The 27592-nt window shown below is 36.1% G+C and overlaps 1 protein-coding gene across 1 annotated transcript; it reads right to left on the reverse strand.

Annotated features, from left to right (window-relative positions):
• Nucleotides 1–396: 396 nt before the first annotated feature.
• Nucleotides 397–16320, reverse strand: LOC104233830 (probable flavin-containing monooxygenase 1). Its single transcript, XM_070172527.1, has 5 exons — nt 15753–16320; nt 1781–2018; nt 1501–1676; nt 1037–1395; nt 397–919 (listed from the first exon to the last, which is right to left on the reverse strand). The coding sequence occupies exons 1-5, from the start codon at nt 16203–16205 to the stop codon at nt 577–579; spliced, it is 1569 nt and encodes a 522-aa protein (XP_070028628.1). The 5' UTR covers nt 16206–16320; the 3' UTR covers nt 397–576.
• Between the last annotated feature and the right edge of the window lie 11272 nt (nt 16321–27592).

The raw sequence follows: 27592 nt of genomic DNA on the forward strand, positions 1-27592 counted from the left end.
AATAAGGAAGGACAAGATGAGAGGAATATATAAGGTAACAACGCGACTACGCCAAATCGATCGTTCTATGACAGCTTGTTTGGATGGTTGTTATGTATCGTTTCATAATGTACTGTATTGTTTTGATGTATACAATGCTTGAATAGATTTTCTTGTTTGCCAACATTTCATGATATCATGTACCAACATTATGAAGAATAAACTTGCAATATTATAAAGAAAAAGTAAGGTACGAAGTTGAATTATTGTATAAAAAAGTCCGATAAAGGATAAAATAACATTATTTAATAATAAGGAAGTGCAAGATGAGAGAAAAAATAAGGTAACGATGCGACCACCATACCAAATCGGTCGTTCCATAAAGTGATGCTTTTCGTTGTTATGTAACGACAAAAATTAAGTAACAATCAAAACAAACATTGAATTTAAAGTAACAATATGATACAATAAGTTGTAAAGCACCCGGCCATCAACACGAAAGAAAATAAGAAAAGTACAGCAGGATTTTGAAAACAAGCGAGAAACAGATAAAGGAGACCTCTCTGAAACTAGGAGAGGATACTCTTATACTATATGTTAGCCGGCATAATCCATTGGTCCATAAGGATCGAACCACTCAGCCAAAAGACCCTTTTTCCTCTTAGGATTCCAGCCCATATCCCTGCACAGTTGGTCATTGTACCAAATATGCAACGTAGCGATGCATGATCTCCTGTAGTTCTTCGAATATGAATATCTCTTCTTGTATTTATCCCATTCTGCTATGTCTTTCTCCATTACCTTGATATTAGGTAGCTTAAATTTTCCATCAAAAAGTTCTGCCAGCCATCGGCATCTTATTTCCGAGGTGTATAGATTTGCATCACTTTCTGAGAATCCAATTATTGCCAGTTGTGGAATTTGGGGATGAATGCATTCCCTGAAAATCATCCGAAATGACATTACTTTCACACAAGATGAGGTTATATACATTCGGATAAATCTGATGAACGTATGCAAGAGAATTCCCACCGCTACACAAGGATTTAATACTCACCTATAGAGAGGAACTGCATCATCATCTTTCCCTACAATGAAGCCCTGGAATTTTGGTGATTCAAAAATGTGTTTGAGCTTATCAATTCCATTGAAGCCAGTAGCGAGTATGACTAAGTCGGATTTTATTGGTTCAGCCTGACCCTCGAGCACGATGCCTTCTTTAGAGAATCCAAAGCTCTTTGCTTTCTTGAGCTTGATACTTCCTTCCTCAACTCTGTCATAAAAGCCCTCAGGCACTATAGAAACTAAACATGAACTCAATTCGCTTAAGAAACTATGATCTGGCACCATTCCATGTTTTGCAAGCCCCAGTTTGTGTTTTATATGGCTTTCTACAAATTTTGAGAAGGCCCACCTCTGTAAAATATGATAGTGAAATCGACTAATTAGCTAGAATTGCATGTTAGTTGTTCGACAGGAAGCTATTCAACAAGATATTTCAAGCTACTCATAAATATTTACCAAAGGTGACAGAGTTGTGGCGAGGAGACTTAGAAGAATGCCTTCGCCAGGTTTATGCACCATAAGTTCGGAGAATCTATTTAGGTAGAGATATTCCAAAGGAAATCCCCATGGAAAATAATCGGGAATGTTCCAATGTGGTGTCCTGGTTATTACTGTGCATGGATATTCAATCCCTGCAAAATTAGTGCAAACAGACTCAAGCTGATGTCTATAAACAAACAATAAAGAGGTCCAGGGAATGGAGGTATAATGGAAAATCAGTAGTAGCCGTACTTACCATTAACTGTGGAGCACTCCATGGCAATGTCCATTCCAGATTTCATGGATCCGATGACGGCTACATGTTTTCCTTTAACCAAGTTGGTTGCAGTTGTTGAGTCCATTTTGGAATAATCCATTGAATGGATAACCTTACCCTCAAAAACTTCGGGACCTTTGTTTAGAGGAAATTCAGGGATGTTTGGAACTTGGCTGAATCTTCCCACGCAAACCACTACAAAATCAACTTGGTATACCTGCAGCCATGAGAGATATGGTCAAACCACAAATTAATAGTATTTCATTATACGAATCTTCTTTTTCCCCGCCCAAACATATCTTCAGCATAGTAAATTCTTATGGCTTGATTGTAACAGCTTCTGATCTGCTTACAAGAAAGCTTTAGTCATTGTAACTGATATACGAATAACATTGTATTGGGAAAAATTGCAAGTGACATGTTGAGACACGTGGACTGGTCAAATAGTCAAAGAATTATAATTAGTCAAGAGGCACGGGTAGCAGTAGAAACGAGCAAAGGGAAAGGAAGAGGCACGGGAGAACATTTGAAGGATTCAGCACCCGTATCTATTTAAATCATTTATCAAAAGGAATGGATCTGACCATAATACAGAGCGCAGATACAAAATTCGACAGGCATTAAATACTGGAGACATTAGAGAATTTGTATTGATTACAATAATTGTGTAACGTAGCATTCAATGTCTTTAATTATTCATAATAGCCTTATTATGATTTGGAAGAAACGCATATCTTAAAGATACCTATAAAATGGAGGTATCTGGTCACTTGTAAACACAAGACACAATTGGAATATACTTTAATTCACTTGTTTTTCTCCTGATTACACTCTGGTTACTCTAAATTACCTTCTTCTACATATTCTTTTGATTATCAGTAACCCGTGTTCTTCTAAATCTAACTTTGACTGAAATTTTATTTTTTGGTTAAACAAATTGGTTCCATTACCGGGAATCTGATAATCTATTTTCTTTTAACTTGATCTTCCTTGTTACATCAATTATGTCGAATAACAATGACAACACCCCAGGAAACCAAGAGAACCAGCAACGTCAGGGAGGCCCACAAAATATTAACATTCAAGTTCCTACTCCGCATGACTCTCCACGACAATCTCGTGAGGGTACTCCTGATGGATCTCAAATAAATGAGTATGCTCAATTTGAAAATGCTGAAGCTTTGCAGAAATTAATTACTGCTCAAGTCAACAAAGCTGTTGAGGTGCTTGTTAACCAGTTACCTGTTGCAACACCCACACCTTCTCCAAATAATAACACTATAGAAAACCCTCGTTCCGGGCTTGTTAACTCAGGCAGTGGTGGAACTCCCAGTAAACCGCAGGAGAGAGAACCAGGTAATGTAATTAATTCTGATTTACAAAATTTAGTACTAACCTTGCAGAAACAGCTCAAGGAGCAAAGTGAACGCATGGAGCAGATACCCGGGGTGCCGCCCATAATCAAAGGGGTAGACATGGACAGATATTCGCAACAACCCTGGAAGCCAAGTGCTGCCCCACTCCCAATTCCAAAAAGTTCAAAATGCCTGATATTCCAAAGTATGATGGAACAACAGACCCACGAGACCACGTGACTGCATTCACAACGGGCGTAAAAGGCAATGATTTGACTAAGCAGGAGATCGAATCGGTATTAGTCAAGAAATTTGGTGAAACACTTACCAAAGGAGCACTAACATGGTATTCCTTTTTACCTGAAAATTCTATAAACTCTTTTGCTGAGCTTGCAGATTCTTTGATCAAAGCACACTCGGGAGCAAAAAGTGGAAAATAGAATGGAGGATATTTTCAAAATTAAGCAAGGAGATTCAGAATTGCTTAGAGAATTCGTGGACAGATTTCAACGCGAAAGAATGACATTGTCGTGTGTACCTGATAACTGGGCAACTATAGCTTTCACAAGCAATTTGAATGAAAAAAGCTCGGAAGCTACGAGGAGACTCAAGGAAATCCTTCGAGAATTCCCAACTACAACGTGGAATGATGTTTATAACAGGTATAGCACGAAGTTGAGGATTGAGGAAGATACTGTTCCCCGATCTCAAAAAGAAGAAAGTATACGTTCAAGACGTGCAGAGAACGAAACAACTATGAGTCACTTGATGATGATAGAAATTTAAAAGCGAGATTCGGAGGTTACAACTTCAACGTCAGCACCTCCGAGCTCGTAGCTGTTTTGAAAAGCATGAGAGATAAGGTTCGATGGCCAAAGGAAATGAGATCGAATCCAAACAGGCGCAACCCTGACCATTGGTGCGAGTTCCATAATGATCACGGGCATAAAACAACAGATTGCAGATTTTTACAATGTGAAGTTGATCATTTATTAAAACAAGGATATCTTACTGAGTTGTTCAGTGAGAAAGGCAAGCAAGCTTACATGAAGAACATTCAGGAGCCTCCAAAACCACCATCTCCCAAAAGAACCGTTAACGTTATAAGTGGGGGTGAAGACATCAATGGTGTGTCATATATTGCAGCTAACAAAACTTCCAAAGTAACTATTACCCAAGGAAAATGGGTGCGGCATGTTCTAGAAGAAGGCAATATTACATTCAATAATGTAGATACAGATGGCGTATTAATCCCTATAACGATGCACTGGTAATATCTTTAATTGTGCATGATACAAATGTGAAACGAGTTTTAATTGATCCAGGTAGTTCCGTGAACATTATTTTGCTAAGAGTGCTACGTGAGATGCAAGCAGAAGATGGAGTAATACCAAAGGTGCATACTCTATCTGGATTTGATAATTCCAGTGTTGTCACAAAAAGAGAGGTAACACTCACCACTTTTGCTGAAGGGGTCGTCAAAGATACAAAGTTTCAGGTAGTAGACATGGAGATGGCTTACAACATGATTCTGGGGAGACCATGGATCCATGAAATGGATGTTGTTCCTTCAACCTTGCATCAAGTTATCAAATTTCCATCGCCATGGGGAATTTGTCAAATTCGTAGAGATCAACATACGTCCAGGGCTATTAACTCCGTTGCAGATACAAGCACAAGAAGTGGAGGCAAATAGCAATCACAGAAGGCAGTTGAAGACATCACAACACAAACCTCAACTGAACAAGGGCGAACAGATATAGACTCAAGGCCTGATACCATTCAAGAACCAGAAGAGAATGAAGATATCAAAACAACGATAGAGGAATTAGAACCTGTCGTGTTATTCGCTCAATGGCCTGATAAAAAAAGTCTATGTCGGAGCTAATCTTGACCAAAGAATGAAAGGTAAGTTAATTGAATTTTTGAAAACTAACATGGACTGCTTTGCTTGGTCCCACTCCGACATGACAGGAATACCACCGGAGGTGATGAATCATAAACTAAATGAAGATCCGTTATATCCTCCTGTGAAGCAAAAGAAAAGAAAGCAGGGAACTTTCAAGAATCAGGTGATTCAAGAAGAAGTCCAAAAATTGCTAAAACTTGGTTCCATTCGAGAGGTAAAATATCCTAACTGGTTAGCCAATACTGTTGTGGTTCCAAAGAAAAATGGTAAGTGGTGGGTTTGTGTAGATTATACAGATCTTAACAAAGCCTGCCCTAAAGATTCTTTTCCACTACCACACATAGATCAATTGATTGATGTAACTGCAGGTCACAAATTGTTAAGTTTTTTAGATGCATATTCAGGTTATAATCAGATTAAAATGGATCCGGCAGATGAAGAAAAAAATTCATTCATAACAGACAGGGGACTTACTATTATAAAGTAATGCCCTTTGGTCTAAAGAATGCAGGTGCAACGTATCAGAGGTTAGTTACCAAAATATTTCAGGAATATTTAGGAAAGACAATGGAGGTATATATAGATGATATGCTTGTTAAAACTCAGTACTCAAAAAATCACATATCACACTTATCTGACACATTTTCAATTTTGCGTAAATTTAATATGAAGTTAAATCCCGAAAAATGTGCATTTGGCGTTGCATCAGGTAAGTTTTTGGGTTTTCTTGTTTCTAACCGTGGAATTGAAGTAAATCCTGTACAGATTAAATCCATTGAGGAAATCCCTGACATACTTTCAAACAAGAAAGAAGTTCAAAGATTAACAAAGAGAATTGCGGCCTTGGGAAGATTCATCTCTAAATCATCAGAGAAGTGTTTTAAATTCTTCTCAGCCCTTAAGAAGCATGATCATTTTGAATGGAATGAGGAATGTCAACAAGCACTTAGGAATTTGAAAACGTACTTATCAAATCCACCTTTGTTGGCAAAACCAAAGGCTGGGGAAAAGTTACTCCTCTACCTTGCTGTTTCGGAGGTGGCGGTAAGTGCTGTTTTGGTCCGAGAAGAGCAAGGTAAACAATCACCTATCTATTACGTAAGTAAATCTTTGTTAGATGCAAAGACGAGGTATCCTCAGTTAGAAAAACTTGCACTTGCGTTGATCATGGCATCTAGAAAGTTAAGACCTTACTTTCAGTGTCATCCTATAGTTGTGGTAACTACTTACCCTTTACGTAACATATTACATAAGCATGAGTTATCAGGTAGGTTAGCTAAGTGGGCAATAGAGTTAAGTGAATACGAAATAGTATACCAACCTAGAACTGCTATAAAATCACAAGGATTAGTTGATTTCGTGGCTGATTTTAGTCAGGGAATACAATTAGAAGCAGAAAAAGAATTACAGGTGTTCAATGGAGCTAACCTAGGAACTTGGACTTTATTCACAGATGGCTCATCTAACGTGAGAGGAGCAGGTTTGGGGGTAGTATTGGTACCACCTATGGGTGAAACCATTCGGTAAGCTATTAAATGTCATTCCATAACTAACAATGAGGCAGAATATGAGGCTATGATTGTAGGTTTAGAACTGGCACGGGAACTTGGCATAAATCAGATTATAATAAAAAATGATTCACAACTCGTAGTTAATCAAATGCTGGGGACTTATACAGCCAGGGAAGCAAGGATGCAGCAGTACTTGGAAAAAGTACGGAAATTGATAAAACAATTTCAAGATTGGAAAAGTGGACAAATACCCAGGGACGAAAATCTTGAAGCAGACGCCCTAGCAAATCTCGCATCTGCGGCCGACGTGGCAAACGATGCAAATGCCTCAGTGATACATTTATTTTATTCAGTTCTTGATCCTGATGCGAATGAGATAAATTTTAATAACTTAACCTGGGATTGGAGGAACGAAATTGTTGCTTTTTTGCAGTATGGAACCGTCCTTGATGACAAGAAAAAGGCTTATGTGCTTCGAAGGCAGGCCGCTCGGTACTGCTTAAAACAAGGCAATCTATATCGTAAAATGTTCGGTGGACCCTTAGCAAGGTGCCTTGGACCTTCACAAATAGAGTATGTAATGAGAGAAATACACGAGGGTCATTACGGGAATCACGCAGGTGTAAGATCACTAGTAAGAACCTTAATTAGGGCAGGTTATTACTGGCCTAAAATGGAAGAGGAGGAAGAAAGTTTCGTGGCCAAATGTGATAAATGCCAGAGGTACGGTAACAATATGCATAGACCTTCGGAATTGTTAAATCCGGTCATTGCTCCATGGCCATTTATGAAATGGGGAATAGATATCGTAGGTCCATTACCGCAAGAAAGAGGACAGGTAAAGTTTTGCTTGTTCTCACTGATTATTTTACTAAATGGGTAGAGGCAGGTGCATTCAAACATGTGTGAGAAAAGGAAGTCAGAGACTTTATTTGGCGGAATATCATATGTCGATTCGGCGTACTAAAGGAGATCGTATGTGATAATGGTCCTCAGTTTATTGGAGCTCAGATCACGGAATTTTTTCAAAGCTGGAAAATTAAAAGTATTACGTCAATACCCTATCATCCGGTGGGTAATGGACAGGCAGAATCAACGAACAAAGTCATTATCAACAATTTAAAGAAACGACTAGAGGAATCAAAAGGAAACTGGCCTGAAGTGTTACCTAGAGTTTTATGTGCATATCGCACAACTGCAAAAACAAGTACAGGAGAAACATCGTTCTCATTGGTTTATGGAGCTGAGGCTTTAGTTCCAGTTGAGATAGGGGAACGAAGTACACGGTTCACACAGGCGACACAAGAATCTAATGACGAGGAGATGCGGGTCAACCTAAATTTACTCGAGGGGCGGGGAGAAGCTGGTTTAATAAGAATGACAGCACAAAAGCAAGTCATAGAACGATACTACAATAGAAAAGCACGCCTCAGGTTCTTCAAAATTGGGGACTTCGTGCTTAAAAAGGGTTTTCAGTCTACAAAGGTAGCTAACACAGGGAAATTAAGTCCAACAAGGGAAGGACACTACAGATTGCGTGATGTTGCAGGAAAAGGAGAATATGAACTGGAGACAATGGATGGAAAGTTACTACCTTCGCATTTGAATGATGTTCATTTAAAGAGATACTATTTCTAAGGAAAACCCACGGTCAGGTATAACCATTTTAAAATTTCATTTTTGAATTGTTAAAATTTTACTAACGATTTTAGATGATAGGCAAAATGATAACCTGTACTAAATGATGAGTCACGACCTATAAGGCACATGGAGTAACCTAAAATTCCTTGCCTAAGGTTATAATTATTCTAATAGAAATGCAAACGGGTTATGCAGTCTTCATCTATAATCGTCCCTCCGAGTCCCGTATGTTTTTCCTTTTCAGGAAAAGGACCAAACGAGAGAAACTATCAAGTGTTCGAGGCTTCATACTTCAACACTCAAACACTTGGGGGACTACATAATATACACGGACATATGTATAAAGAAGGCAAAGAAGATTAAGGAAAAATCAAGCCTAAAAGAGTCAAGTACAGAGTAAAAGTCATAAAGCCACGAGCTAAGGCTAAAGAAAAACCTCACTATAGTTAGGGCAAATGTTATGTACTAAAACGGGCTATAAGTAAAACCCTCGTGTCTATTATTCTTCTTTTGAATCTGTTACAAGAAAAACAGTTACGAGAAAGTTATAGATGTAATTCAAATATATGTAAAGTTTTATTTGGAACTAGACACGGTTCAAAAATAAAATCTTGTCAAAGTTATTTCAGGGAAACATGTGTATTCCTATTTATTTTGTTGTATGATAATATCATTATGAAGTTGAGACGTTTTCTTCATTAAGTATTGGAATATAAAAGGGCCCTCTTTTATAAAACTCATGTTTAAATTAATCATGAGGTTAACAGAAGCATTTTTCGGAAAACAAAAATGCAAATTATTCTATAAGTCCTTAAAAATAAAGGCAAGAATAAAGCAAGCAGAAGTTTAAGATAAAAAACTTCTTAATATGTATAAAAATCTAAGACTAAGTTCGAACTTAGTCATAAAACTACGAAATTGTTTAGATTGCCCCATTAAAAGACTTGGGGACTGACGTTTCTAAAATCAACCCTCAAATGAAGTTAAGGGTTTTATTACAAACTTCCAAAATCAAAACAAAAAAAAATCATTTGAATGATTAAAACTGGTCACTAAGAAGTTTATGGTATTGAGGCAGGAACGTCAATAGCAGCAGGCTCAATTTGGGCAGGTGCATGAGCAGGCGCGATTTCAACTTGGCTTGCAGCAACGGGCTCGATCGGGTTTGAAATAGTCATGATACCCGTATCAGCTTCAACATTCATGAGAACTTAAGCCACGGGAACTTCATCCACGGGAGAAGGGAAGCCCTGCGTTTGTTGAGCTTTTTCAATGGTTTCGTTGATTTTAGCTAACTCCAACTCCAGGTTGAAGTTTTCTTGGCCAGCTTCAAGTAGGGTGTCACGACGGGAATTCAAAAAATCCCAACTTGCCTCAACAACAAATTTTTCTTCAAGGATCTCATAATCCTTTTCCCAAGCAGCGATCTCATTTTTTAGCTCTTCATTTTCAGCCAAGGCGGAGCTGTGGGAAGCTTGAAGAGAGGCGTGGGAGCATTCTAAAGCACACACCTTATCAGCAGAGATTCTGAGGTCTTCTTGTGCTTGAGTCAAATTTTGCACAAGCTCCCCAGCGTAAACTTCATTTTGGTTTAAAAGAGCCTTTAATTCTCTGATCTCTTCACTAGCTTTAGATAGGTGCTCTGAGAAGGAGGACTCGAGATGCTCATTGTCTTTCTCTGCTTGGTGTGAAGAAGCTTTTGTAACCGCCAATTCGGAAGTTAAAGCTCATACTCGCTGCTCTAAGGTATTTTTGCTCTCTTGTAAGCTCTCTATATCAAGTTGAGCACTCTTAAATTGCCCCTTCCAATTGGTTGCTTCCAATTAAGAGTCGCGTGCTATCTTCTCCAAAGGGGCAATTCTTTTTATCAATTTTGTGCCGATAAGATTGACCTAAAAAAGTAGAAGAAATAAGAATCCCAAAGATGAAAAATGTTGCAAAGTAAAAAAGGGAGAGAAGGAAAATACCTTCAGAGTGGCATGAACGATATCATTCATTAAAGTCAGGGAACTGTGGCTCTCCAGCTTTGCTTTTTCAATTGGGCCAATAAGAGGCTCCAGCCATACATCCGCCTGACCTGACTTTCTCAAAAGGCTGTTCTCAGCAGGAATTTCAATAGTTACCCACCTCATAGCGGCCAACTTGACCCAAGCAAACACTGAAGAAACGGCAAAATTCAAGAATGACTGGGTCGATTGTTGGTCTAAACCCTAAAGTAAAAGGGTAAGTGTAAACAAAAGAGAACTCAGTTAAATAGGAAGTACTTCTCTGATTCGGATTAGGGATAATAATGGGAAAATCATTACTCCAATGACAGTCCTTACAAACCATAAGAGTCAAAACCTCTGTAATTTGAGTAGGGTAAGCATCGACACGATCTAATGTGGAAACCTGATTTTTAAGAGATTCCCTGTCATGGTAAAAAGACAATTCTGAAGGGACTATCTCATCTACTAAAGGTTCGCGTAAAGGTTCCGAATGATCTTTACCCCTAGAAGAAGATTTGTGAGAAAGGGAACCTCTGGTTCTAGAGGAAGGACCAGAACCAGAAGAAAGCATAGACGAACCACCTCGAGTAGATCCTAAACTACAAAGTCTACCTCCCCTTCTGTGCCTAACACGGGCATTGGGGAAGGAGTCAGTAATTGAAACTCTCTCAGGGTTACGGTTTGGAGAAGACATATCGAAGAAGAATGATTTAAGGAAGAAGTAAACAGAGATTTGGAGAAATAAGTGTTCAATAAGCTTTATGTGATAAAAGAAAAAGGGGAAAAATTATATTTATACCGATAAGCAACCGCCAAAGGTAAAAGTGCGGAGGTGGAAAGACCATAATTATGATAACTGGCACTTCATTAATAGTAGAACCGTAAAAACCATGAAAAAGGCTGCAAAAACTGCAGAGCCAATGGAAAATTGATACGTGTACGAAATATTAATGGAAGTGACAATTGAAGCGTCAATTTTGTCATAGCATTAATGGTGACAAATTTTTTTGTTTTAATGAAATCCACTTCCCAAATATTCAATTGATGAATAAATGGAAAGTGGGGGGGGGGTTATCTGTATTGGGAAAACTTGCAAGTGACATGTTGAGACACGTGGACTGGTCAAATAGTCAAAGAATTATAATTAGTCAAGAGGCACGGGTAGCAGTAGAAACGAGCAAAGGCAAAGGAAGAGGCACGAGAGGACATTTGAAGGATTCAGCGCCCGTATCTATTTAAATCATTTATCAAAAGGAATGAATCTGACCATAATAAAGAGCGCATATATGAAATTCGACAGGCATTAAATACTGGATACGTTAGAGAATTTGTATTGATTACAATGATTGTGTAACGTAGCATTCAATGTCTTTAATTATTCATAATGAGGAGGAAACACATATCTTCAAGATACCTATAAAAGGGAGGTATCTGGTCACTTGTAAACACAAGACACAATTGGAATATACTTTGATTCACTTGTTTTTCTCCTGATTATACTCTGATTACTCTAAATTACCTTCTTCTACATATTCTTTTGATTATCAGTAACCTGCGTTCTTTTAAATTCTAACTTTGACTGAAATTTTATTTTTTGGTTAAACAAACCTGGCTAGCAAGCACAGATTACAGCGTTATAGAGATAGATATCAAGCAGGAGATGACTCAAATAATAACCCAACAATAAACTTTGAATTGAACTTGTAAAAGTTTTTGAAATGGCACTCTATCGTACAGTTACAGAGAACCGCTACAAACAATCATTTTACACACTCCTCTTCTTTTTTAATGGAGGTTCTATAGGGACTAGTTGTCGGTCCTCGAAGAAGAGAAATTTCAGTATTGCTTTATGTTTGAATCACGAGTAATTATTGGGAAATTATATTAAAACAGTGTTAATCATACTAGCTTGTCAGCTCTACTACTATTTGTATTAGTAAAAGTTAGACTCGCCATGTGGGTCTATTAAATGGCAACACATATCAATAAAGTTTGAAGAAAAGTGAAGAATGACATGTAAAAATGATATGTGAAACACCTTCGGGACCGAACATACTCATACCATGCATGTTAGCCCCGGAACTGATCATCATGAAATAACCCAGATCAGACGCGGGAGAATATCTCATAGTTACAAATGAGGAAGGAATAAATTAATCCCGGATTATATGGGATTTACCATCATTACACCATCAGTTACAAATCAATTATTAATAAATGCAATAAATGATTGTAACGGTCAGAACAAGGCAATCAGGCACGAGATTGACTCAACATGCATGAGATTGACTCAACAGGTACGAGATTGACTCATTAATTACGGAATTAACTCATCAGTTACAGAATTCCAGCATTTACACAACTATTACAAGTCTTCCAAAAGTAATGGATGGATTAAGTAAATGCTCATAATGGACCCATAATTCAAGGAGACTAGTTACTTAGATTTAGCCCTATAAATAGATATACTTTTACCACCATCAGTGGAATCTAATTTTCTTCTCTACAATTCTATACATTGTAATTTAGGGGTCAATATTCTTGTAAATCCTACCAGGACTAATATTCCCTCAGACTAAAAGTCTACTCGGATCAATCGATCCTATTTTACGCTTGAATGAAAAGGAGACGTCCTCTTCATAGCGTTTAAAGTATATAAAAGAGCCCTCTTATGTAAAAGTTTGTCACTCAAAGGTGCAACATTAAGACATCGCATGTAACGATGCATCCAAATATATATTTTAAGTCTAAAAGACTAAGTATGAGCACTCAAATAATTTTTTAAAGTGACAAGAAAAATTAATACTCGGATAAATTTTTTAAAATACCAAATGATGATATTAGACCCGAAAGACACACGAGGAACACTATATTAAGGAACACTGTATTAATCCCGGTCTAGGTTACAACCCTTTTGGTAAAAAGGGGGGGTTGGTTAAGCAGTTATCATCTAAATATATACCTCCGAGTCCCATATGTTTTTCCTTTTCAGGAAATGGACCACGTGGAAGGAATAATCAAATGCTCCAGATTTCATACTTTAAAGCTCTAACACTTGGGGACTATATATATGGAAGGCAAAGAAGACTAGAAAAATAAAAATTCAAGTCAAGCCTAAGGTCTACCCAACAAATCGAAAGTTAAGAGCCAAAAACACTTGTAAATATAAACGAATGTGTCAAAAAAGGTTAAAGGTAGAATATTAGTTACGGAAAAAAATGCACATCTTTGTACTTACTCAAAAACTGTTGTAACTGAAAACAGTTACGGATGAGAAAGCATTACACTTGTATTCATTTGAAAACTGTTATCAATAAAAATAGTTATGGGTAAAAATTCATACCCTTATATTTAAAACTGTTGTAAACAAAAATAGTTATCTCCTTGTACTAATTCAAAAAAAAAAACTGTTGCAAAAGAAAAACAGTTACGAGTGCAAGCTTATATCGAATCTGTTAAAAGAAAAAGCAGTTGCAAAATGAGTTATAGACGATAGATAAACACATGTGAAATGTTATGAAAGTTAAATGTAAAAACTTTCTTCAAAACATTGTTAAAGAAAAACATGTGAAAATTCCTATCTCTCTTTTGTATATTTACACTATTATGAAGTTGAGTCGTCTTTTTCATTAAGCGTCGTTCATAAAAGGGTCATCTTTTATAATTCGTGCTTATTCAAAAAAGTCACAGAGCATTGAAGCATTTTTAATGCAAAGTTAAAGGGTGAAACAAAAACCCAAACATTAAAATAGGCAGAAAATAAAGCCAAAATATATATATATATATATATATATACAGAAAATAAAGCCGAAATATATATATCAAACTTTGCAAACATAAGGCAAAGAGTTGTCTTCAAACCCCGAAACAAGACAGGGGTAAACCAACCGATTATTAACGAAAGGAACATAAGCGACGGAGTTATCATCTGAATATCTAAGTTCTGCGCTCTTTTTTTCTTCGTCCGATTTTTGTCCCTATTGGGTTTTTCTAGCAAGATTTTTAATGAGGCAGAGACAAGGATGAAAAGGATAAAATCTTTCACTTTCCGATCACATCATAGTGAGTAACCGGAAAGTGGGGGAACTATCTGTATTATTAAAAATTAGACTCGCCATGTGGGTCTATTAAATGGCGACACATGTCAATAAAGTTTGAAGAAAAGTGAAGAATGACATGTAAAGATGATATGTGAAACACCTCCGGGACCGAACATACTCATACCATGCATGTTAGCCCCGGAACTGATCATCATAAAATAGCCCAGATTAGGCGCGGGAGAATATCTTATAATTACAAATGAGGAAGGAATAAATTAATCCCGGATTATATGGGATTTACCATCATTACACCATCAGTTACAAATCAATTATTAATAAATACAATAAATGATTGTAACGGTCAGAACAAGGCAATCAGGCATGAGATTGACTCAACAGGCATGTGATTGACTCAACAGGCACGAGATTGACTCAACAAGCACGAGATTGACTCAACAGGCACGAGATTGACTCAACAGACACAAGATTGACTCATTAATTACGGAATTAACTCATCAGTTATGGAATTAACTCATCAGTTACGGAATTCCAGCATTTACACAGCTGTTACAAGTTTCCCAAAAGTAATGGATGGATTGAGTAAATGCTCATAATGGACCCATAATTCAAGGAGACTAGTTACGTAGCCCTATAAATAGACATACTTTTACCACCATCAGTGAAATCTAATTTTCTTCTTTACAATTCTATAAATTGTAATTTATAGCATATTGCTCTCAAGTTAGCCATAATTCGGCCCTTCAAGCTCTGTTCGGCTCATTATCCTATCAAGGATCATTCAATAAGAATTCTTTCTTCTCTGCTTTATTTTTATTATATTATCTGTCATTGAATTTATTTCCCACTTCTCTATCACGTTGTATTAACGAAATTTTATATCTTTCGGATTGAATCGGTTGTTTGTGGCCCGTAATATAAAATTATTGATTTGACCTTAAAAATTATTTTTTGGGTTAAACACTCTTACTAATTAAGTATTGGCCTGGTGGTTAGTTCAAAATCCTACAAAAGTATGAAGTTGAGTCATGCATTAACGTATTCCACTACGAATACTACTCCCTCGTCTCATATTAATAGTCATAGTTATTAAAAATAGTTCTCTCAAATCATTTGTTATTTTAAAAGTTCAAGATAAAATTGATTATTTTTTTTCTTTTTTACCCTTAGTAATAATTGTTATTGAAGATGGAGATAACATATAAATAGAATAAATATTCAATGAAGAGATATTATATCTTATGTCATAAATAAGGGTAGAATCATCCAATACCTTTTCTAATTAATATTTCTTAAGGGTTATATAAAAGAGAAATACGACACATAATATGAAACGGAGGGAGTACTGTAATAATTGACCCAAATTTTTTCCCCTTGTAAGCCAAACAAACTAAGGGAATAGGAGATAAAGAAAGAGTAACACCCAGCGGCATATAGCAATTTTTTAACGGATTTGCTATATATAAGGGGTGGTTAAATAACTAATTACCTGCGGGGAGGGGGTTCGGGTGTCCTGTACAGTGACATTCCACTTCCCTTTACTGCTTAAAGGCTCGCCGGTGCCACCCCACAAATTCCATTCTCCATCAGAGCCGCCACCAGATTCATAACTGAGGCTCAATACTTTGCTATTGAACTGAATGTGGCGGAGCAAGTCAAAGTGACGAGCATACAATTCAATGTACTCCATCACAGCTTGTTGGTCGGGGAACATATCGGTTACAGAATCGGGCCATGGAAAATCAGAGAACTGGTAAAAAGGTCTTGGTGTCTGCAACTTTGTACTCTCAATGGTCTTAGTCCACACACCCCCAATGCTATCCTCGGATTCAAACACTATGGGATCGAAACCTTTTGAAAGACTGTATTTGCAGGCCAATAGGCCACTTATTCCAGCTCCGATTATTGCTATCACCTGCTTCTTTCTGTGATTAGTTGCCATTGTTACTGTGATAGTCTCTCCTCCTTTTTCTCTAACATGTGAGGATGAATAATTTGGTTTCTGTACTTCACTATAGTTCGACACAAACTTTGCTATAAGTAATCATTTATTGGTCACTTGTATGATTTAAAAAACTTAAGTACCCGTTGTACTGTAGTAGCATTTAATTAACGTGTAACCATTTAAAAAATTCTGAATTATGCAATTAAAGGCACGCCAACAAGTACTATATTCCTGGTAACATTATCAAGAAATCGCTGGCATCTAACATGTTATGATGGCTTAGTATGCTAATCAGAAAGCATATCATTTAATTAATGTGTACCATTAACAAATTATGTAATTAGCCGCACGAGGACAAGTACAATATTCGTTTACTGGTGGCACCTAACGTGGTAAGGTCGGTTACCAAGGTCCTATTATTACCAGATTTTGATGCTAATCAGAAGCAGATCTCGAATTCTCTGTCAGCCATGGTCCTCCCTGATATTTTTATATCTCTCCGTCTCAATGTGTTTGATTCACAGCTCACCTCCTGTACATCCTTTGTCCTCTTTCATATGTAAGGGCCAAAGTTTATTTAGACTAAACAACTCCTAAATCATTGTTATAACTAAAACACCTTTATTTTATCCTTTCTTTCTTCCACCTTTTTTGTTTTTTAGAAACCAAATAAGTTTATTATGGGTGTGTTTGGTATAACGGAAAATGTTTTCCGTGAAAAATATTTTTTTGAAAAACAAGTAATAATCTTATTTATTTTTTGGTGTTTGATATGCAAATTAAGGAAAATGACTTCTCAAGAGTATTCATAAATAATTTGGATATAATAAACATGAAGCCATAAACTTTCAAACCAACAACCTTCCGAACCCACAAATTTCATAAACTTTCGAAACCACAAAATTTCGAACCCCGTAAACTTTATAATTTATAAACCCGAAAATTTTCAAACACATAAACCTCCGAACTCATAATTTTAGAACCTGTAAAATTTTGAACCTTTAAACCGATAAGTAAAAAAACTGAAACTGAAAAATACATTCTCTTCATCGAATAAGCCAGAGTAAGTGTAACAGCTAAAGGCTAGCCAGACTTTTCTTGGACTGTAGGATGGCACAAGGAGAGGTGATAGTACCTTTGTGCTGGCCGTCTTATTTAATTTGAAAGCTCTCGAACAATAGATGGTAGCAAAAGCTAAGTGCCATTTCTTTTTGTCGGAGACGTCAACTTGAGCAGGCAAATCTGCTTAACCAAAAATTTGAATCTTTGGCCAAAGCTAGAAATAAAGAGAAATTCGGGTTACTAATAATCTGGAGACGAAAATAATAGAAGACTTCTGAGAACAATAAAGTAATAAGTAGTTTTGTATTTCAGTGTAATCTCAATAATATTTCGTGTGTCTACAGATGTTGAGTCCTTCTCCTTTTATAGTTGATTCTAGGAGAAGGTGTAATGCCTTTGTCTTAATGAGGCAATTATGAGCAATAAATGACATTAAAAGAAACGTTACACACTCATTTCTATTTAATTCAAATTCTCTAACGTATTTGATATTTAATGTTGTATTTAGACTCTTTTACGTTATCAGATTCGTATCTTCAACTTCTTCCGATCTTCGGTCTCTAAATGACTCGAATAGGTACAAGACTCGTGCCATTTGAGTAACGGTCCACACCTATGTTGTTTTCTTCTCCCCATATCTGTTGTCGCCCGTGCCTCTCTGCTATTTATTGCGTTTTGACCTTTTGACCAGTCCACGTGTTATGACACGTCATCTTCAATATACAGAATCAATTTTTTCCCAATACAGATAGTCCTTCCACTTTCCATTTATTTATCAATTAAATATTTGGGAAGTGGATCTTCACAAAAAGGGAATTTTTGCCGTAATCAATGTTATGACAGTACTGACGCTTCAGTTGTCTTTTCTATTTAATGCTCTGCACACGTGTCACCTTCTGATTGGCTCTGTAATTCTGCAGCCTTTTTTTAAGGCTTCTTCATCCCCTCTATTCACGAAATGATAGTTGCCTTTATTATAGGCTTTTCATCATTACACTTCTTTGTTTGACGGTTGCTATTATATATATATTTAACCTTTTTTCCTTTAGTTCGTCCTTTCTCTGCAATGGCGTCTCCGAATCCTAACCCTAAGAGAATCCCAATTCTTGATAGCTTCCCCAACGCCCCTGTAAGACATAGAAGGGGTAGAGGTGGCAGGATTCGTAGCCTAGGATCCGTTCGTGGTGGTTCCTCTGGTTCCATCACTCCTTCTTCTAGTTTTGGCACTATTTCTAGAAGTTCTATCACTAAGAAATTCTCTTCTAAAGGTAAAGAACTTTTTGAGCCTCTTCAAGAGCCTTTAGTGAGGAAATAGTACTTAATGACTTATCCTTTGAGAATGATAGAAAATCTCTTCGTGAACAAGTTGTTAATTTAGAGAAAGCTGATACTTTTCCTTCTCTAATCACTGAACCTTTGGTTTCTATTGTTCGAAAAGATTGCAACTGGAGAAGTGATCTTCGTATAGTGATCCGTAATCCAAACCAGAGAATATCTTCTTTTAGGATTGGGTTTTCTTTTGTTTATACTTACCCCTTCACTTTGGGATTTATTCCTGCTATTGACCCAGTTATACTTGATTTTTGTCGCTTTTTCAAAATTTGTTTGGGACAAATTGGCCCCCTTGTATGGAGAGCAGTGGCTTGTTTGAGGTATTTATCCATAAAAGCCAATGTTAGCTTTACCTTTCCCCACCTTATTCATTTTTACCACCCCAAATTATTCCGCTATGAGGTTTTTACTTTAACTGCAATATTAGGAAATTGGTGGCACCTAACGTGATAAGGTTAATTATATTATTACCAGATTTAGATTCTAATCAGAAGCAATTTGATTCACAGCTCACCTCCTGTACATCCTTTGTCCTCTTTCATATGTAAGGGCCAAAGTTTATTTAGACTAAACAACTCCTAAATCATTGTTATAACTAAAACTCCCTTATTTTATCCTTTCCTTCTTCCACCTTTTTTGTTTTTTAGAAACCAAATAAGTTTATTATGGGTGTGTTTGGTATAACGGAAAATATTTTCCGTGAAAAATATTTTTTTGAAAAACAAATAATAATTTTATTTATTTTTCGGTGTTTGATATGCAAATTAAGGAAAATGACTTCTCAAGAGTATTCATAAATAATTTGGATATAATAAACATGAAGCCATAAACTTTCAAACCAACAACCTTCCGAACCCACAAATTTCATAAATTTTCGAAACCACAAAATTTTGAACCCAGTAAACTTTATAATTTGTAAACCCGTAAATTACCAAATACATAAACCTCCGAACTCATAATTTTAGAACTTATAAAATTTTGAACCTTTAAACCGATAAATAAAAAAACTGAAACTGAAAAATACATTCTCTTCATCGAATAAGCCAGAGTAAGTGTAACAGCTAAAGGCTAGCCAGACTTTTCTTGGACTGTAGGATGGCACAAGGAGAGGTGATAGTACCTTTGTGCTGGCCGTCTTATTTAATTTGAAAGCTCTCGAACAATAGATGGTAGCAAAAGCTAAGTGCCATTTCTTTTTATTGGAGACATCAACTTGAGCAGTCAAATCTGCTTAACCAAAAATTTGAGTCTTTGGTTAAAGCTAGAAATAAAGAGAAATTCGGGTTACTGATAATCTGGAAACGAAAATAATAGAAGACTTCCGAGAACAATAAAGTAATAAGTAGTTTTGTATTTCAGTGTAATCTCAATAATATTTCGTGTGTCTACAGATGTTGAGTCCTTCTCCTTTTATAGTTGATTCTAGGAGAAGGTGTAATGCCTTTGTCTTAATGAGGCAATTATGAGCAATAAATGACATTAAAAGAAACGTTACACAATCATTTCTATTTAATTCAAATTCTCTAACGTATTTGTTATTTAATGTTGTATTTAGACTCTTTTACGTTATCAGATTCGTATCTTCAACTTCTTCCGATCTTCGGTCTCTAAATGACTCGAATAGGTACAAGACTCGTGCCATTTGAGTAACGGTCCACACCTATGTTGCTTTCTTCTTCCCATATCTGTTGTCGCCCGTGCCTCTCTGCTATTTATTGCGTTTTGACCTTTTGACCAGTCCACGTGTCATGACACGTCATCTTCAATATACAAACTCAGTTTTTTCCCAATACAGATAGTCCCCCCACTTTCCATTTATTTATCAATTAAATATTTGGGAAGTGGATCTTCACAAAAAGGGAATTTTTGCCGTAATCAATGTTATGTCAGTACTGACGCTTCAGTTGTCTTTTTTATTTAATGTTCTGCACACGTGTCACCTTCTGATTGGCTCTGTAATTCTGCAGTCTTTTTTCAAGGCTTCTTCATCCCCTCTATTCACGAAGTGATAGTTGCCTTTATTATAGGCTTTTCATCATTACACTTCTTTGTTTGACGATTGCTATTATATACATATTTAAACTTTTTTCCTTTAGTTCGTCCTTTCTCTGCAATGGTGTCTCCAAATCCTAACCCTAAGAGAATCCCAATTCTTGATAGCTTCCCCAACGCCCCTGTAAGACATAGAAGGGGTAGAGGTGGCAGGATTCGTAGCCTAGGATCCGTTCGTGATGGTTCCTCTGGTTCCATCACTCCTTCTTCTAGTTTTGGCACTATTTCTAGAAGTTCTATCTCTAAGAAATCCTCTTCTAAAGGTAAAGATTTTGAGCCTCTTCAAGAGCCTTTAGTTGAGGAAATAGTACTCAATGACTTATCCTTTGAGAATGATAGAAAATCTCTTCGTGAACAAGTTGTTAATTTAGAGAAAGCTGACACTTTTCCTTCTCTCATCACTGAACCTTTGGTTTCTATTGTTCGAAAAGATTGCAACTGGAGAAGTGATCTTCGTATAGTGATCCCTAATCCAAACCAGAGAATATCTTCTTTTAGGATTGGATTTTCTTTTGTTTATACTTACCCCTTCACTTTGGGATTTATTCCTGCTATTGACCCAGTTATACTTGATTTTTGTCGCTTTTTCAAAATTTGTTTGGGACAAATTGGCCCCCTTATATGGAGAGCAGTGGCTTGTTTGAGGTATTTATCCGTAAAAGCCAATGTTAGCTTTACCTTTCCCCACCTTATTCATTTTTACCATCCCAAATTATTCCGTCGTGGAGTTTTTACTTTAACTGCAATATTAGGAAATTGCTGGCACCTAACGTGATAAGGTCAATTATATTATTACCAGATTTAGATTCTAATCAGAAGCAGTTTAATTCACAGCTCACCTCCTGTACATCCTTTGTCCTCTTTCATATGTAAGGGCCAAAGTTTATTTAGACTAAACAACTCCTAAATCATTGTTATAACTAAAACTCCTTTATTTTATCCTTTCCTTCTTCCACCTTTTTTGTTTCTTAGAAACCAAATAAGTGTACTATGGGTGCGTTTGGTGTGGAAAATATTTTTTGAAAAATAAGTAATAATCTTATTTATTTTTCGGTATTTAGTATGCAAATTAACGAAAACAACTTCTCAAAAGTATTCATAAATAATTTAGATATAATAAACATGAAGCCATAAACTTTCAAACCAACAACCTACCGAACCCATAAATTTCATAAACTTTCGAACTGCTAAACTTTCGAAACCGCGGAATTTCGAACCCTGTAAACTTTATAATTTCTAAACCCGTAAACTTCCAAAAACATAAACCTCCGAACTCATAATTTTGGAACTTGTAAAATTTTGAACCTTTTAAACTGATAAATAAAAAAACTGAAACTGAAAAATATATTAATTTTTTTTTGGGGAGGGGAGGGGGGGGGGGAGAAAAACGAAAAGTAGAAATTTGAAATTACAAAAAAAAAAATTTTTTGTGCGGGGATGGGGGCAGGTGAGGAGGTGGGTGGTGAGTTGTGCAGAAAAACGAAAAAACAGAGATTTGAAATTGCAAAAAATAATAAGGTAAAATAATAATTTTTTTGTGGGAAGTGTTGCGGCCAAACGCACACGCAAGTATACACGGTCGTCAAGTAATAAAGTGACCAAAAGTCAGATGTGTGAACACCTAATTTTTGACAACATTTAATTTTTTATCACTTCTTTTATGTAAATATTTTAGGGGGTTTTAACCTACTATTATTTTAGCTTTACTACACTTTTTATTATAGGATAAAAATACCAAAAAAATTAAAAGGTGAATTATCACTATTAATATATTTTTTTATTTTTTGTTTTTTTATATATAAAAAAATCCGAAAATAATTATTTTATTTTTAAAATAAATAAATAAATAATAATTTCGGGAATGATTTAAAAAATAAGAAAAAGGGAAGTATTGAATAAAAAATATATAAAAGTAAAAATAGGTGGAATTCTCTTTTAAAAAAGTAAAAGAATGTAGAAAATTTAAAAAAATAAAAAGTTTTGTGGAAATTTTAAAAAAATTAAAAAGTAAAAGAAGGTTGGAATTAAAAAATAAATATAAAGGTATCTGAAAATTTAAAAAATTTAAAGTAATTGAAAGTAGCATTTTTAAAAGAAAAAGAAAAGATAGTGGTTTGTTTTTTTAAAGAAAAGTTAAATAAAGTGAGATTCTCTTTTAAAAAAATAAAAAGTGGGATTTTAAATAAGATAAAGTAATTAAAGTTGGAATTTTAAAAATAAAAGTAAATAAAGGTGGGATTTCTTTTTCTAAAAAAATAAAAGCAATTTGTAAGTGGGATTTCTTTTAATTAAAAAAATAATAAAATAATAAAAAAACAAATCTGAAAATTTCGAAAATTTTGCTATAAATAGAAGAGAAAATTTAGGAAGAAGGGGTGGAAAAAAAAGAGGAAAAACTAGATAGAGAGAAGAAAAAAAGAGGGGGAGGAGAGAGAAGTATACACTCGATATACACTCTGGATACACAAAATATACAGGGACAGAATTTATTTTGGAGAGAGTAAAAAAGATAGAACCAAATTTTCTGAAATATTGAGAGCGGAAGAACACCATAGAGAGTTCAAATCTAGAAAGAAAAAACAAAGAGTGATTTCCGCACTATTTTTTCTTCTCCATTTTTACTAGTTTTCTCCGTGTTGCTGGGATTTCTGGACTGAGGTGTTGAAGCTACTGTGTTGGGCTTTCTGCTGTTGTATGTTGTTGTGTTACATACTACTTTGCTGACCTTCTTCTTCTTGTATTGACAATACCAGGTACACAAACGATACACTGGTTCATCTTGTAAGCTACTCGAAACATGAATGCAAAAAATGAGAAAGATTTGAAGTTGTAGTTTAATGTAGTCTTTTCTTTCTTTTACTGTCTGTATGTAGAACATTCTATGCGCTGCCCATGTAAACTCTTTAAACGACTCACTTTCGAAACTTAACTATAATAACTCGAAAGTATGTAAATAAAGTAGGACATTTTCTTCATTTATTTCAGAGAAAAACGAAAAATAAAAAATGTAGTCATTCTAAGATTATCTTTTTAAAAAATAAATAAATAATGAGACGAGTCTCGCCAAATAAAAATGCAAATTGCGGGGCCCTCAATAATTGGTCATAATAAATACTTAGAATTCGGGATGGACTGTTTAGTGAATTTCACTGTCTTCCCCAAAGATAATAATGCGTTAGACTCTTTAGACGCGATTTAATTAAATTACATTCTTAAACTCGGGTGCACATTTATGTGATCCAAATCCAAATCTCAACGGAGTCGAAATGTGTCTCTAATCACGGGTACATTGATTGTGACATGATCCGAGATGCATGTCCATGACGTTGCAAATTCCTTTAAAAAATAAGAATGAGATGAGCCTCACCGAATAAAAATACAAAATTGTGGGGCCCTCGGTAAATATTTGCTTTAAAATTGCTTAGACTTCGGGATGGACCGTTTAGCAAAATTTCACGGCCCTACCCAAAGTAAATGATACGCTAGTCGCTTTAGGCACGCCTTTTAATAATTTAATTTTCTTAAAACTCGGGTGCACATTTATGTGACCCAAATCCAAATCTCAACAGAGTTGAAATGTGCCAACAACCACGGGTGCATTGATGTGACGTGGTTGGAGATGTATTTCCATGATGTTGCAATTCTTGAAAAAATATATAATAATAATGACGAAAGCGGTTAAAAGTTAAAACTTGCACATGAGCTCATAATTGTATAAAATCAGATAAACAAGCCGAATATGACAGTTGAGCGACCGTGCTAGAACCACGGAACTCGGGAATGCCTAACACCTTCTCCCGGGTTAACAGAATTCCTTATCCGGATTTCTGGTTCGCGGACTGTAATACAGAGTCATTCTTTTCCTCGATTCGGGATTAAATTGGTGACTTGGGACACCCTAAATCTCCCAAGTGGCGACTCTGAAATAAATAAACAAATCCCGTTTCGATTGTCCTTTAATTGTAAAAACTCCCTTGCGCCCTCGCGGGGGGCAGAAGAAGGAGGTGTGACAGCTCTGGCGATTCTGCTGGGGAAATTACTACCCAGAACCACTGGTTCAGGGTTTAAGAATTCGAGCTTAAAATAACTGTTATAGTTGGCTTTATTTATTATCTGATTTTTACATGATATATGCTTAATGTGCTAAATGATGCTTTTACCGCTTTAATATTATCTGAATTGTGTATATAAAACTGCTACGAAACCCTTCTTCTTTCTGAGTCTTCTGAATTTATGGTGTACACGTGCGCGTGGCCCACCTTTCTGTTAGAAGTCATACCAAATAAGACGAAGTTGGGACAAGTAACTAGGCCGGGCAGACTTTCGTGCTCCCGGTACGTTGCCCCCACTTCGGCTCAAGCTGTCCACTTGGGTAAAGCCAGGGCTAGAACAATATGCCTCAGGTTTTTTTCACTTAGAATAACTCAGCTTCATGCCGGATCCCTAGTAGGAACGTTTGTTTGCATCACGTGCATTTGACTTTGGAGGCTCAACACAGAGGTTGGGTCTGTCTAGGACAGGTGTACCAAAAGATGAAAATGACCATCTTGATGCATCTTACTTGCTGCTACTTGCGCATTTATTTGATTCGAACTTGTGTGTTGACTGACTTTTGAATATCGGGAATAATATTTTGAAAAAAAAAAATAGCGGTTAGGAATTGATTGTTTATTTTTGAAAAAAACCCAATGCCCAAATACTGTCAAAACTCTGCCGAAATTTTGAGAAAATGAAAAAAAATGTTTTGTTAGTTTGTTTTACTAAAAGAAAAGGAAAAATAGAAGAAAAAAAAAAGTCGGTGTTCGTCTTATTTTTCAAAAAAAAATATATAAAAAAAATAAAAAAGGAAAATAGTTTGTCTTCCCCTGAAAAATGACAATGAAAAAGAGTCTTACTTTTAAAATAGTTTTTTTTTATTTGTTTCTAAAAAATCCAAAATGAAAATGAAAAGAGTCGTGCTAGCCAAGTATAATAACGGTTAAGCGACCGTGCTAGAACCACGGAATTCGGGAATGCCTAACACCTTCTCCCGAATTAACAGAATTTCTTACTCGGATTTCTGGTTCGCAGAATGACAAATAGAGTCATATTCTCCTCGATTCGGGATTAAAACCGGTGACTTGGGACACCCTAAATCTCCCAAGTGGCGACTCTGAAACAAATAAACAAATCCCGTTTCGACTGTCCTTTAATTGGAGAAAACTCCTTGGCGGCCTCGCGGGGGGCGGAAGAAGGAGGTGTGACAGCTCTGGCGACTCTGCTGGGGATTGAGTAACCCAGAACCACTGGTTTAGGGTTAGAAATTCGAGGTTAGATAAATTGTTATATTTGGCTTTATCTGATTTTTACATGTTTGAGCCTAATGTGTTAAATGCTGCTTTTACCGCTTTGATATTATTTGACTGCATATATAAACTGTGCCGAACCCTTCTCTCTTCAACTCCGGGGATGTGCTTACTGGTTGAGACTCCCTATTCTGTTAGTGTCATACCCTGAAATAAAAAAAGAGGCTCGGACAAGTTACGAAGCCGGATGGCCTTTTGGTTCCTGGTAAGTTGCCCCCTCCTCGACTTGAGTTGTTCCGCTCGGGTACACAGTCTAGAACACCGACTCAGGTTTTGAACATAGAATAACATGACTTCATGCCGGATCCCTAGTAGGAACGATTATTTGCATCATGTTGCATTTGACTTAGGGGACTCAACACAGGGGTTGGGTCCGTCTAGGACTAGCAACCTAAAATGAAAAGACCATCCAGCTGCATCCTATTTGTGCTGTGCATTTTTTCCGAACCCGTATGTTGACCGGTTTTTGAATCTCGGGAACGTTGGAAAATTGGAAAAAAAAAGAGAAAAAGAGAGAAATAACAGTTAGGGAGTTAATTGATTATTTTAGAAAACCCCAGTGTCCAAGTACTGTTGGAACTCTGCCGAATTTTTTTTTAAAAAAATAAAAATAAAAAAAAATATATATTTTACTTTTAAAATTGTTTGTTTACCCAAAAAAGCAGAAAGTGTGTAGGAAAAAGTCCTTTATTTTAGTTTGTTTTGTTTTCAAAAAAAAAAAACGAAAAGGAAAAATAGTTTCTTTCGCTAAAAAAAGGGGGGGGGGGAATATGTTTGTTTTCAAAATCAGTTAGTTTATTTGGCGAACTACGCCGGTTTGATTCTCACAGGGCGTGAGATACGTAGGCAACCCTCGTCGGGTCCAACCGCCCATTTTGCAAAAATAGCTCTAAAAAAAATATATGTCAAATTTTATGTAAATATTGTCCTAAAATAGCTTTAGAGTTTCACAAGCCATCACTACTATCAGGGAAGAGAGGCCTATGATCCCCAAGCTCCACCACCCAGTCAAAACCCTCCTCCACCAAATGTTCCCGTCTTTGTGGCACCTCCCCCAGCCCCATTGCACAGATCATCAAGTGAGCCGCTGTTTCAGGCTCACGACACACAATATTACCCCCCTGAACTAACATTCAAAGCACCCGGGCCACATACCTATAATCCCCACTTTAAGGTCCCGACGGAGATTGAAAAGCCGGCTAAGAGCCCAGAGCAGGATGAGGTGATGCGGAAATTTAAAAGCCTGGAGTGCCAAGATGAACATGAATTAAATCTATTTTAAACAACAAAACATGACGGATTCACATGATTTAAACCTAATTTAACAATATTGAACTTAAACTAACAATTCTTTTTACAACTAAATTCTTTTAGGCAAATAACAAAACAAAACCTAAGAAGAAACAATTATGAATTTAAACTTGAACTTAACAATATTAACAATTTCTGGAAAATACATAAAATACATGAAACAAATTGAAGAAATAATTAATTAAACTTCAATTTGTATCTAACCAACATTAAACTAACAACTTTTACCTAAACAATAAACAAGAACGATAAAACAAACATGAAACAAACTGAAAAATTCAC

This window comes from Nicotiana sylvestris, chromosome 1 (genome assembly GCF_000393655.2).
Source record: "Nicotiana sylvestris chromosome 1, ASM39365v2, whole genome shotgun sequence".
Taxonomy (NCBI): domain Eukaryota; kingdom Viridiplantae; phylum Streptophyta; class Magnoliopsida; order Solanales; family Solanaceae; genus Nicotiana; species Nicotiana sylvestris.

Bases quoted from the DNA above. Each gene is read 5' to 3' on its own strand.
- LOC104233830 (XM_070172527.1), bottom strand. From the start codon at position 16,205: ATGGCAACTAATCACAGAAAGAAGCAGGTGATAGCAATAATCGGAGCT. The intron at 1,677-1,780 runs GTAAGTACGGCT...CTAATTTTGCAG, and splicing joins GGAGTGCTCCACAGTTAATG to GGATTGAATATCCATGCACA. The intron at 920-1,036 runs GTGAGTATTAAA...GATGATTTTCAG, and splicing joins GATGCAGTTCCTCTCTATAG to GGAATGCATTCATCCCCAAA.